Consider the following 14,089-nt stretch of genomic DNA (forward strand, 5'->3'; position numbering starts at 1 on the left):
AATGCTTTTTGTACATCAATCGAGATGATCATTTTTTTCCTTCTTTCTGTTAATGTGATGTATTACATGGATAAATTTTCATATGTTGAACCATCAAGTCTGCATTCCAAGAGTAAATCCCACTTGGTCATAGTGTATGATCCTTTTAATGTGCTGTTGAATTCGGTTTCCTCCTATTTTGTTGAGGATTGTGGTATCAGTGTTCATAAGAGATATTGGTCTGTAGTTTTCTTGTAGTGTCTTTGTCTGGGTTTGGTATCAAGGTAATGCTGTCCTCTCACTTCGCCTTTTGAGTCTCAGCTTCTTCATCTCTAAGATGGAGATAATAATAGAGTCCCTGTTTAGGGCTGTCATGCAGATTAAATGATAAAAATGCACACAAAATGCTTCAGCAGGGCCCAGTTCACAGGAAGCCCTCAAAATATGTTAGAGGATGATAAGGATAATAATAAAAATAATAATAAATAAATAACAGTTCATCTCATAGTTGGACAGCTCAGTAGGCTGGGGCTTAGAGAGTCAGTCTGTATTAGCAGCAGGGCGTCTGTCCAGTAGCAGCATTTAGCAATTTTCCAAGTAAAGGGAGCGAGTGATATTATAGGGCCAAACTAGGAAGCTGTCTCCTGGCCTAACATGTGGTAGAGGCTCACCCGAATTTGTGGAGTCATTTAAAACTTCCTGCTTGCTTTGATTTCTTAATAATGGCTTGACAGTTTTTGAGGAACTGAAAGCAGTGAAGCCTGGCAAGAGACAAACAAAATGTAACACAGAATTTCTCTCATTCATGGGTTATCAAAGGTTCAAAGGACACAAAGATCAATGGCAATGATGATGAAGATGATGTGGGTGACATTTTCCAAAGAACTAATGTGTTTTCATTTTTTAAAATACTTTATTTTTTGAACAGTTTTAGGTTTACAGGAAATTGAGCAGAGAATACAGAGAGTTCCCATATATCCACCCCTCCAATACACACAGTTTCCCCTATTATTAACATCATGCATTAGTGCGGTACATCTGTTACAACTGATGAACCAATATTGATATGCTATTATTAACTAAGTCCATAGTTTACATTAGGGTTCACTCTTTGCGTTGTACGTTGTTTCCTTTTGACAAATGTATAGTGACAAGTATCCACCATTACAGTATCATAAAAAATATTTTCACTGCCCTGAAATCCCCTGTGCCCCTCCTCTTCATTCTGAGCCCCAGAGCCCCTGTGCCCCTGGCAAGCACTGATCTTTTACTCTCCTTATAGTTTTACTTTTTCCAGAATTTCATACAGTTGGAATCATACGGTATGTAACCTTTTCAGACTAGGTTCTTTCACTAAGCAATATGCATTGAAGATTCCTCCATGTCTTTTTTGTTATTTGATAACTCATTTATTTTTATCACTAGTATTTCATTGTATGGATGTACCACAATTTGTCTATCCATTTACCTTTTAAAGGACATCTTGGTTGCTTCCAGTTTTTGGCAATTATGAAGAAAGATGCTGTAAGCATGTATCCAAACTAAATGAGTCTTCATGGATATAGAGAACAGACTGTGGTTGCCAAGGGGGAGGGGGTTGAGGGAGAGATGGAGTGGGGGGTTGAGGTTAGCAGATGTGAGCTGTTACATCCAGGATGGAGAAACAACAAGGTCCTACTGTAGAGCACAGGGAACTATATTCAATATCCTGTGATAAAGCATAATGGAAAAGAATATTTTAAAAAGAATGTGTATATATGTATAACTGAATCACTTTGCTGTACAGCAGAAATTAATACAACATTGTAAATCGAATACATTTCAATAAAATAAATAAATAAACAATATAAATGAGTCTTAAAAATCAACAATAAGAAACCAAACAACCCAACTTCAAAATGGGCAAAAGAGCTCAACAGACACCTCACCAAAGAAAATCTACAGATGTCAAATAAGCATATGAAAAGATGTTAAACATCATATATCATTAAGGAATTTCAAATAAACATGAAATATCTCTTCATTTATTTAGACTACTTTGATTTCTTTCATCAACATTTTGTAGTTTTCTTCATATACCTCTTCATATAGCTAAGTATTTTGTTAGATTTATTCCTAAGTACTTCATTTTTTTTTTTTGGTGCTAATGTAAATGGTGTTGTGTTTTTAATTTCATATTCCACTTGTTCATTGTTGGTATATAGGAAAGCAATTGACTTTTGTATATTAATCATGTATTCTGCAACCTGGGTACAATTGCTCATTAGTTCCAGGAGGGCTTTCTGTCGGTTCTTTGGGATTTTCTGCATAGACAATCATGCCATCTGCAAAATGGGCAAAAGATCTGAACAAACACCGCACCAAAGAAGATTTCTTTTTCCTTCCCAATCTATCTTTTATTCTCTCTTCTTGCCTTGTTGCATTAGCTAGGACATACAGTACAATGTTGAAAATGAGTGGTGAAAGGGGACATCTTCACCTTATTCCTGATCTTAATTGGAAAGTTTCTAGTTTCTCACCATTAAATATGACGTTAGCTTTAGGGTTTTTATAGATGTACTTTATCAGGTTGAGGAAGTTCCCCTCCATCCCTAATTTGCCCAGAGTTGTTGTGGTGGTTCGGTGGTTTGTTAGTTTATCATGGATGGTGTTTAATTTTGTCAAATGCTCTTTTTGCATCTACTGTTATGATAATGCGATTTCTCTTCTCTACGCTGTTGATGTGATGGATTACATTAATTGATTTCCAAATGTTGAACCAGCCTTGCATACCTGGAATAAATCCCACTTGACTGTGGTGTAGAAGTCTTTTTATACATCACTGGATTCAATTTGCTAATATTTTGTTGAGGATTTTGCATCTATGTTCATGGGAGGTATTGGTCTGCAATTTTCCTGTTTTGCAATATCTTTATCTGGTTTTGCTATTAGAATAAGCTTGGCCTCACAGAATGAGCTGGGAAGTGTTCTCTTTTCTGGAAGAGATTATTTAGAACTGATATCATTCTTTCCTTAATGTTTGATAGAATTGACCAGTGAACCCATCCAGGCCTGGTGCTTTCCATTTTGGAAGGTTATTCATTATTGATTCAAATTCTTTACTAGATATGAGTCTATTCAGAGTATTTATTTCTCCATGTGTGACTTTCAGTAGATTGTGTCTTTCAAGGAAATGGTCCACTTCATTAAGTTATAAAATCTGTGGGCATAGAATTATTCATAATATTCCTTTATTATCCCTTCAGTGTCCATGAGATCAGTAGTGATGCCATCGCTTTCATTTCTGATTTGAGTAATTTGTATCTTCTCTCTTTTTTTCTTGGTTATCCTGCTAGAGGTTTGTCAATTTTATTGATCTTTACAAAAAAAAAACCAAACAGCTCTTTATTTTGCTGACTTTTCTCTCTTGTTTTCCTGCTTTTTATTTCATTCATTGCTTCTTTTCTTCTGCTTGTGGTAGGCTTATATTGCTCTTCTTTCTCTAGTTTCATAAGGTGGAAGCTTAGGTCTTTTCAAATGTATGCCTTCAATGCCATAAACTTCCCTCCAAGCACTGCTTTCACTGCATCTTGCAAATTTTCATAGGTTGTATTTTCATTTTCATTTAGCTCAAGATAAATTTTTATTTCCCATGAGACTTCCTCCTTGACCCATCTGTTATTTAGAGGTGTGTTGTTTAATCTCCAAATATTTGGGGATTTTCCAGCTGTCTTTCTGGTATTGGTTTCTAGCCTAATTCCATTGTGTTCTGAAAACGTACTTTGCATAATTTCTATTCTTTTACATTTGTTGAGGTATATTTTGTGGCCTGGAATGTGGTCTGCTTCATGAATGTTCCATGGGAGCTTGAGAAGGATGTGTGTTTTGTTGCTGTGGGATGAAGCTGTGTGATTGCCAGTTAGATCCAGATGATGGTAGTGCTGTTCAGTTCAACTTCATTCTTACTAATTTTCTGCCTGGTGGGTCTGCCCATCACTGACAGAGGGCTGTTGAGGTCTCCAGCTACCATGATGGATTCATCTGCTTCTCCTTGCAGTCCTATCAGTTTTTGCCTTCCATACTTTGATGCTCTATTGTTGGGTACATACAATGAAGGACTGTTATGTCAGCTTGGAGAATCGACCCCTTTATCACTATGTATCGCCTCTCTTTATCCCTGATAACTTTCCTTCCTCTGAAGTTGGCTCTGCCTGAAATTAATAGAGCTACTCCTGCTTTCTTCTTGTGTTTCAGTATTTTAAGTGCCAAAGTGTTTGGTAGGAATTTGAAAAGTGGGTAAAGGCACAGTCATTTGAATCAGGCAAACCTGGGAACAAGCCAAGCGAGTCAAAGTGGCTGACTGTGGGCACACTTAATCGTTCTATGCCTCAGTTTCCTCATCTAAGAAATGAGTAACTATCGGACCTACTGTACAGCACAGGGAACTATATTCAATATCTTGCAGTAACCTGTGATAGAAAAGAACCTGAAAAAGAATAGATATTATATATATGTATAACTGAATCACTTTGCTGTACACCTGAAACTAACACAACATTGTAAATCAACTAGACTTCAATAAAAAATTAATTTTTGTTTTAAATGAGGAAGTATCCCTTTGAATTATTGTGAAGATGAAACGGGATAATGCAGTAAAGCACTTAGCAAATTTCCTGGCATTTGTGTAATTACACATAATGTGTCATTAATATATTCTACTAATATATGCAGTTATATTATTATCTATTCATATACTATAAGCTATTATTAATAAAAGCTATTGGTTATAATTATATTGTGGGACATTAGTATAGATTTCTAAGTCCAAGTACCCTCTATGAAAGTTGGATGAGGCACTCTGAGAAGAGTGACTTAGAAAATAGTTGCAAAGTCTCAGGCTGGAGTGGATGGCTCATAGGCAGTGTCCTGAGGAGACAGAAGACTTCGCGCGTGCCCTGCAGCCCATAGTCCAGGGCGCTGGGGCCAGGGGGGGATGTGATATTTCCTCCTTGGTGCCGAGTTTTGCTCATTCTTCTTATTAAAGTGGTTACACAGGAGGTTTCTGACGCCACTGACAAATCACTGTCTGGGGTCTCTCTCTTTTGAGGGAAATGTGGTCACACCAGGGCCCCTATTGAAAAATAGATCATCTTTGGTTAGATAAATTCTGATTAGCTTTTAAGAAGCAACAGTAATAATTAAGCACATGGGAAAAACCTTCATTGTACACCAAGGCTTTTAAAAGGTAGTTATAAAACTATGTTTTGTGGTGTGAGCTCAATTGTGTTTAAACTTTTTAAAAAGATTGTAAGCATAGAGAAAAGACTGGAAGGATGTGAACCACCGTGTTCTCGGTGCCTGCCTCTGGGGGACGGGAGTCTAAGTGATTTTAATGTCTTCTTTGTGTTTTTCTCTAGTTCTCATTTTCTGCATTATTACAAAAAACATGTTATTTTAAAAATGAATAGAACAAACAACAATTATTACAAAACCTCCCCTTCACTTTAACACTTGCAGTAAATGGACAGTTGTCACTTGCCAACTGACCTTTCTGGTTTGTGTTGGGCCATTTCTGCTGTCTTGCCACTCGGGACAACCAAAAGGATACTTGCATGGGATCAGAGAACTATCAAGTGGCCAATTCCTGGCCAATTCCCCCCGAGTTCCCTCTTGCCTCTGTGTTGCCTGACGCCCTACCCCAAAACTGGGCATCTAGTCTCGGTCTGCTGTCAGGGTCTGGTGACCCTCCACTCACTAGCTGTGTGGCCTTAGGCAAGTCACTTAACCTCTCTGACCCTCAGCATCCTCCTCTTAAAATGAGGATTGCAGTGACTGTCCAGCCAGATGAAGTGATTAGCACATTGGGGCCCCCAGTGTCAGTGGCACTAGTTATTCCTTGTTATTCCTGTTATTCCTGGCTCTGACTGTCCCCCTTCTGCATTTCAGTCTGCAGACGTCGACAACCATCACGCACTCATTGAATATAATGAGGCCGAAAGCAGCTTTGTTCTCCACGACTTCAATTCCTGCAACGGCACGTTCGTCAATGAGTGCCACATTCAGAACGTGGCTGTGAAGCTCCTACCCGGAGACATCCTGAGGTTTGGGTCCAGAGGGCTGACCTACGAACTGGTCATCGAAAACCCAGCCTCGGTGAGTCCAGGCCCCTGCGGGGGTGGGGTGGGGTGGGGTGCAGAGGTGCCGTGTTGTGTCACCTTCCGTGCAGCCTAGGGCTCGGGTACGGCCACAGGTGGAGTTCGTCTGGAGCGCGTCACTCTTCCTTTCGCGAGTCTGCGAAGTTCAGCCCCATCGCGTGGGTGCCCGGGGAGAGCGAGTCCTCGCGCCCTCTTCTGGGCATTTCGTGGAATTACATGCAAGGGTTGCCTAGCGACCAGCCCAGAGTGAGAGCGTTTTCCTGAAAAGTGAAGCTTGGCGAGGGGAGGTGGAAAGCAGGTGTGTGCTTTTGAAGATGCAGAGATGGATGCTTCCTTTTTAGGCAGATCAGTGCTCTGCAACTTTCTAGCTTTGTGACCTCGGCCAGGCTTCTCTGTATGCCTGGGTCTGGGTCTTCTCAGCGGTGCAGGGCGTTGAGAGAGTATCTATGTATAAAAAGTCAAAGTGTCTGGCCAGAGTAGACGCTCAAGGCCTGCCAGCTGTTATCACACCGGATCAGAAATGTTCCCGGGATCAGGACCTAAAGTATGGCCCCAGGTTAAGCGGAACGTAAGCCAAAATTCGCCCACCAAAGCTCAGTCACCAGAAGTATCTGGTTCAGTAGGGAGGCAGGATGGGGGCTGGTTAGCAACACAGTCCTGGGTCAGAACCCCAGCTCTGCCACTGGCCTACTCGGTGCGCTCTTGCACAAACCATTGGACCCCTCGGAACCTCGGTTTCCTCATCTACAAAATGGGGCCAACGACAGCAATGACCTTGCAGGCTTATCTCGAGGGCTAAATGAGATGGTTCTAATTGTAAAACTCCCAGAATAATGCCCATTCGTGGTGAGCACACAATTAATACCTGTCGTGTGTGTCCCAGAGAGACGGCGTGTTAACCTCACTCCCCAGCACCAAGAACCCTGCATGGACTGAGACCTCCGAGGCTTAAAGTCCTTTCGGGGACGAGGCTGGGTATAAATAAATAAAGTTTAGAGAATCTAGACAGAATTCTGGGGTGTGGGTCCACTAGGCAGCCTTAAATACTCACTCAGAGAAGATGAGCACCGTCCCTCAGGCTGCAGGGCCCGTGACACCGCATCCACCACGTTTGGCTTTGAAAACCTGGGACAGTTTTGTCCTGCTGCTTCTCAGCCCCCTTTTACTCCTTGGACCAACATTAAAGTGTGCTCACTTGTGGGATGCACTGGGATCCACTGGCCGCCCTGAGGAGGGGCTCCTGACCCAGAAGGTGTTGACCTGATCAGGGGTTCTCAACATGGGTTCTAAGGATCCCCCTCGTCAGAAGCACGTGGGGAGCAGACCCACAGTGCAGATCTGGGCTTCACCCCAGGCCTGAGGACTCATACTTAGGATTCCCAGATGAAATACAGGACACGCAGTTAAATCTGAATTTCAGAGAAGCAACAAATCATTGTTATGTACAGGTGTGGCCCAACTATTGCAAGGAACCACTTATGCTAAAAAAATTATTTGGTGTTTATCTGAAATTCAGATTTAACGGACACCCTATAGTTTATTATATATTGATTTATTCATTTCTTTATTTATGCGAAATCTGGCAACCATACACATCCTCCCTGGGAGTAGGGCCTGGGAATATGCATTCTCACAAGCTCCCTGATGATTCTGATGCACCGCCAATAGGAGGGAAACCGAAATTTAGAATCATTTGTATGGAACACTTACAGAATTTTTTAGGGATCAAAGAAAAGGGGATTTCACACTCCCAAGCCTGAAAATCCAAGTTCATGAAGTTTGATTCAATGTGCCCCAACATGTCTGATTCCAAGAAATTTTCAGGAATGTTCAGTAAAATTACAGGTTCCCAGGCCCCCTCCCTGGGAAATTCTGACTTTGTGGCTTGCCCGTGGGGAGAAGAAGAGGGGGAGCAGCAAACAATATCTGCATTTTTTTCTTCTTTTTTCCTACAAAGATATTTATTGAAATATTATTGATAGGGGCATAAAATTTGAAACCTAAATTTCCATCCAAAGGGGGCATTGTTTAATAAATTATATTGTTTAATATATTCTAAGGAGTTTAATATATTATAAGGAGTTCGTTATATATGGAATACTCTTCTGCCTTTTTAAAACACAGCTTTATTAAGATATAATTGACATGCAATAAACAGCACATGTTTAAAGTCTGTAAGTTGATGGGCTTTGACATATGGGTACACCTGTGAAACCATAGCCACAATCAAGACAGTGAACAGCTCCTTCATCCTCCAAAGTTTCCTCCGGATCACAGCATGTGTTTGTTTGCTTGCTTGCTCTTAACAGCTTCACTGAAGTACAATTTACATAACAGAAACTTCACCCATTTGAAGTGTCCAATTCAATCAATTTGAATATATTGATGGAGTTGTGCAGCCATCACCACAACCTGCTCTCAGAACATTTTCCTCCATTTCTATCACCCCAAACCTCGGAGAAACCTTGGAGGTATTTCATTTTGGGGTTTGTTTTTAACTTTTAATTTTCAAAATTATGGTAAAATACACATAAAATTTACCATCTTAACCATGTTTCAGTGTACAGTTCACAGTGGCATTAAATCTATTCACACTGTTGTGCAGCCATCACCCCCATCCATCTTCAGAACTTTGTTCATCTTCCCAAACTGAAACTCTAAGCCCAACACATCAAACCCCCTGCTTCCTTCCTCCCCTCCCACCATGCTTTCTGTGTCTGTGAATTGGACTATTCTAGGTTCCTCATATAAATGGAACCTTACATTGTTTGTCCTTTTGTGACCATCTTATTTCACTTAGTATGATATCCTCATGGTTCATTCCAGTTGAATATTTCATTGTATGGATTCACCACATTTTGTTTACCTGTTCATCCATCCATGGCCACTTGGGTTGCTTCCACCTTTTGGCCATTTTGAGTAAGTTTGTTATGAACACGGGTGTACAACTATGGAATGGGGACTTTATTTTACAAGGTGCTTCTTATATAATTGTGGGAAAAAGTGATGACGACCTCTAACCTTGAGTAGATAAGACGGAAGAAGATGCTTTGTAAGAAAAGAAACCAGGAGAGCAGCAGGAGGAATCACTGACGTGAACAGCACTGTGCTAAGGAATTCACCTGCTCTCCCTTATTTCACGCTCATAGCAACCTATGAGATGGGTTCTCCCATGATCCCCATTTGACAGACAAGGAATCCGAAACTTAGAGAGGTTAAGTAATTTCCCCAGGGCCACACAGCTTGTCAGTGCAAATTAAACACTATCCCCACTTGCGGAAAAAGGAGGGGAGAAAACCATTTAGTCTGATGCTAGCTGGAGCAGTAGCCTTGACTGGTTTTCACACCGAGGAAAGCATACTCTCACGGTCACTCGAATATGCACGGATTTTTTCAATTCTTATTCCTACACGCACTTGCACCTTGCTTCATTCCTCGGTTGACTGCAGGCAGCTGCACAAGTGTTCCCCTGGCCTGTGCCCAGGGCACTTTACAGGACTCTCCACAGCCCCATCTTCTCAAAAGTGCTCTCTGCCGGGGCGTCCCCAGCTTGAGAAGCTTCCATCCATGACGCTCATATTCATGGAGGGGTCCTTTGCAGCGTCCGTGTGAGGGCGGCCTGTGGACTGACTGACACCTTCCTACAAATTCCACTTCCTGATGACTCCAACCTGCTGGCTGTTTAAAAGAAGAGAAAGGAAGAGGGGAAAAAGGGAGAGGTATTGAAGAGCATCTCTCATCAAATATTTTGAAGCCCAGTTTTTCTAAAAAATTCGTGGCCATCTTGCTTCCGGCATATTCTTGTTTCCAATTGATTTTGGGGTCCCTGGTCAGGGCGCTGTGTTTCCTCCTTGGATGGAGTTTCCATGGAGGACTGCCCTGATATCATACAGATTAAGTATGATGAGAACTGTTCTTCTCCCGACAAAGAGTTCCCAAATGAAAGCATTTAGTTCAGGTTTTGTGGTGACCCTAACCAATAGAGGAGGGTGTGACAGCATTTTACTGGGGGAGGGGGGTGAGGTGTGGGGCGCTTAGGAATCCAGATGTGTGTGCAGATGTCACAGTGGTTAGAGCACATGCCCTGAGGTCAGGCTGACTCCAGCGCCGTCCCAGCCCTGCTCTTGACCGGCTTTTATACTGGACGTGCACAAATCATCTACCTCTCAGGGCCTCGGTCCCCACTCCTGTAACAATAGTTCCTACCACCTTGAGTGACTGTGGTATTAAGTGGGCAAAGTGCGTAAATTGCTTAGTCCAGCGTCTGGCACCTAATAAGCACATGATAACCCTCAGCTTTAGAGTCAAGCAAACCAGCATGGAGCAGCCAAGATGCCTCCTTTGTAAGTGTCCTTTTGGACAGGGAAACCTCTCAAGACCTGCCCCCGCTAGCAGATAATACATTTGCAGATAAATTACCCATAGAATAACATACAAGATGGAAAAATATAAAGAAAAACTCTTGTTTGACAAAGTGCATTGGCAGCCAGGTTGTGCCCAGGACCATCCTTTTTTTTTTTTTTTGTGGTCACGGGAGTCTCACTGTTGTGGCTTCTCCCGTTGCAGAGCACAGGCTCCGGACGTGCAGGCTCATCGGCCATGGCTCACAGGCCCAGCCGCTCCGCGGCATGTGGGATCTTCCCGGACCGGGGCCCAAACCCGTGTCCCCTGCATCGGCAGGTGGACTCTCAACCACTGCGCCACCAGGGAAGCCCCCAGGACCATACTGTGTAAATTATACCTCTCTCATCAAAGTATAACCTAGGGCTGCCATATTGCACAACTCCAGGGTCACCATTCACAACGTAGTCCACGTGGATGGCGCCCACTGAAACTGTGCAGGACATAACCCGCAGGGCCATCTGCAATGCCCTGAAGCAACCGTTGATTAATCCCATAGAGTCTTGGCACCAGGCGTGGGAAATTGAAGTCCCAGAGTCAGGTGTGCTGCCGTGTTGTGGGTTTTGTTGGTTGTTGCCTTTACTCGTGCTTTCTGAGCTCTGGGAAAGGAGGTGTAGAAACAAGCTGTGCTAGTCACAGTGGCGCCGTTCTTACAAGGCAGCTGAGTAAGGAAACCCACGTCACCCGTATGTATCCATCATGTCTTTCTCTGTTCTGAAATACGGCAAAACGGATGGAAATGGCCAGAATGAAAAAGGAAGCCAGGCGCCACAAATGACGTGCCGAGTTGTTCCATGAGGGGGTTGACAGCTCCTTGTCGGCAGCCCCCATCCCCATGACTGCCTGTGTCTGGCCTTCCCTGTAGCCTGCTCTTCCCTTTTCCCAGTCCAGCCAGACTCTCCCCCGTGGCTCCTGGATACTGTCTTCTGTCCCTGCAATGTCATGACGTCCTGTCTTGCGAGAAGAGCGCCCTCTGTCGGCCAATATTCCTTGCTGCTTTAATGGGGAAGCTCTGCAGAACACAATCGAGAAAGCAAGGGCTTTGGAGTTGGATGGACCCAAGTTGAAATGCCAGCTGCAACTGGCTTTACCTTTCTGAGCTTCAATTTCCAATTTCTGCCAAGGAGCTACTCATTAATCCCAGGTCCCCTTTCCCCCTTCAGTTGTTTTTATAGAGGTCCCTGGGACCACCCCTATCATGGCATAAACTGAGGCTTCAGAGAGTTTCAGTGACTTCCCCAAGGTTAGGCATCAATCATATAGATCCAGAGGCAGGATTAAAAGCCGGCTCTCCTGAGTCCCTTGGAGCCTTTTCCTAATAGCACGAAGCATCGTGGGGCCGTGAGAGCCCAGGCAGGTCCTTCACTGCCCAGCGGTTAATGAAGGTCTTGCAATTCCCAGTCCAACCTGCAATTTCACACGCTGACAGGGGATGATTCATTATGTGGGTAAAAACGAAAGCCACTGATAATAGGAGAAACTGCATTTTCAGTTATCTGGCTTCCTTGCTTGTTTGGCTCCACTAACTTTTTTTTTTGGCTATACCAATGCAGGATCTTAGTTCCTCAACCGGGGATCAAACCTGCACCCCCTGCATTGGAAGCGTGGAGTCTTAACCACTGGACGGCCAGGGAAGTCCCTGGCTCCACTAACTTTTTTTCTTTAATTATTTTATTTATTTTATTTATTTATTTTTGGCTGCGTTGGGTCTTCGTTGATGCGCACGGGCTTTCTCTAGTTGCGGCGAGCGGGGGCTACCCTTCTTTGCAGTGCGCGAGTTTCTCTTTGCGGTGGCTTCTCTTGTTGCGGAGCATCGGCTCTAGGTGCGTGGGCTTCAGTAGTTGTGGCTCGCGGGCTCTAGAGCACAGGCTCAGTAGTTGTGGCCCATGGGCTTAGTTGCTCCGCGGCATGTGGGATCTTCCTGGACCAGGGCTCGAATCCCTGTCCCCTGCATTGGCAGGCGGATTCTTAACCACTGCGCCCCCAGGGAAGTCCACCCACTAACTCTTTACCAGGGATATTGCTGCCGTTCCTGGACAAATTCAGTTGCGCCCTTTCTTCTCCTTTTTTGACGATGGTGATCACACCTGGTGGCTAATGTTTTATGCTCATTTATTATGGACCAGGAAGTGTTCCCAGCATTTCACGTGCACTATCTCACCCACTTCTCACAGACTAAGAAATGGTTGTTGGTATCCCTGTGTCTTACAGACAAGGCACAGAAATGACACACTCGTCAGGGTCCCAGAGACGGAGCAGAGCCGGGAGCCGGACCAGAGTCTGTGTGACGCCGGATCCCAAGGTCTTAACCCGAGGTCGGCACGTTATGGCCCAGGGCCAAGTGCGGGCCATCGCCTGTTTCTGTAAAGTTTCCTGGGAACACAGCCATCCCATTCATTTCAGTATTGCCTGTGTTGTCGGCTACAAGGGCAGAGTAAGCTGGGCAGATCCTATGGCCCACAGGGCTGGAAATGCTTACTGTCTGGCTCTACAGAAAACGTTGACCAGCCTCTGCCTGTAACACTATGCAGTACTGCCTCTTTCATTTGACTTGGTTTCTAAAAGAAGAACTTAAAATAGAGGGGGGAGCTGGGGAGAAAGAACTCACTCAGATTGAGCCTTACTGTGTGCCAGGAAATGTGCTGGTTAATTGCTTAAGTTTACTGAGGAATAAGAAAAAACAGACAAGCTGGAAAACTAAATTTTGAACAGTCTTTTCAATACCTCTTTAAAAAAGAGCTGGAAATATGTGGTTCTAAATATACATACACATATATATGCATTTGCAAATATAGTAATAACATAATTACATTGACATGGATCTGATAAATGTACTAGACATTAACATATTATATATACAACAGATGCATATTATAAATTTTACCTGTTTCTTCAACTGGAAAGTTTTCTTTTAAAACTGTGGACTGTTGGGAATTCCCTGGTGGTCCAGTGGTTAGGACTCAGTGCTCTCAGTGCTCTCACTGCTGAGGGCCTGGGTTCAATTCCCGGTCAGGTAACTAAGATCCCACAAGTGCACAGCGAGGCCAAAAAACGAAATAAATGAAACTATGGAATGTCTTCCCTGAGTCACTTTTGAAGCAGAAATTTGGGGTTTGTAGTCTGAAGCCTGCTGTAGCTAGAGAACTATTTATCTATCAAAGTTTCTCTAAGCAGCGTTTTACTACTTGTCTTATGATTGGTTCCTTGGTCTTAAATCATTCTTCTCTGGAGATGCTGCTTTACTTTTATAAGTTGAAAGGTAAATTTGGTGCATGATGACAGTCTGGTGGGTTTTATTTGAGCATGTCATAACCTTTAAAACAACTTTCACTCTGAGTACATAGTGATGCTTATGCTAAAGTCTCAATAAGCATACTGTCCAGGAAATTTGATTGTTTGCAAGTGTCAGAAAACCAACTAAAACTAGCCTAGGCAAAAAAAAAAAAAAAAAAAAAAAGCTCATGGAACTGAAAAGGCCAAAAGCTGCAGCTTAGGCCCAGCTGGATCCAGGCGCCCAAATCATGGTCAGGAATCTGACTCTTTCTTCCCTGTTAGCTTCCCAATCTCAGACAGAC

At 43.2% G+C, this 14,089-nt stretch overlaps 1 protein-coding gene across 1 annotated transcript in view; it reads left to right on the forward strand.

Moving 5' to 3' along the window:
• Window positions 1-14,089, forward strand: part of LOC309808897 (forkhead-associated domain-containing protein 1-like) — a gene marked incomplete at both ends in the record, with an annotated part of 79,240 nt that overhangs the window by 13,405 nt on the left and 51,746 nt on the right. The window contains one exon of the mRNA XM_082629468.1: window positions 5,905-6,111. Within this exon, the coding sequence (XP_082485594.1) occupies window positions 5,905-6,111 (207 nt within the window). The remainder of the gene's footprint in view (window positions 1-5,904; window positions 6,112-14,089) is intronic.

This window comes from Mesoplodon mirus (genome assembly GCF_964341445.2).
Source record: "Mesoplodon mirus genome assembly, chromosome: 7".
Lineage (NCBI taxonomy): Eukaryota > Metazoa > Chordata > Mammalia > Artiodactyla > Ziphiidae > Mesoplodon > Mesoplodon mirus.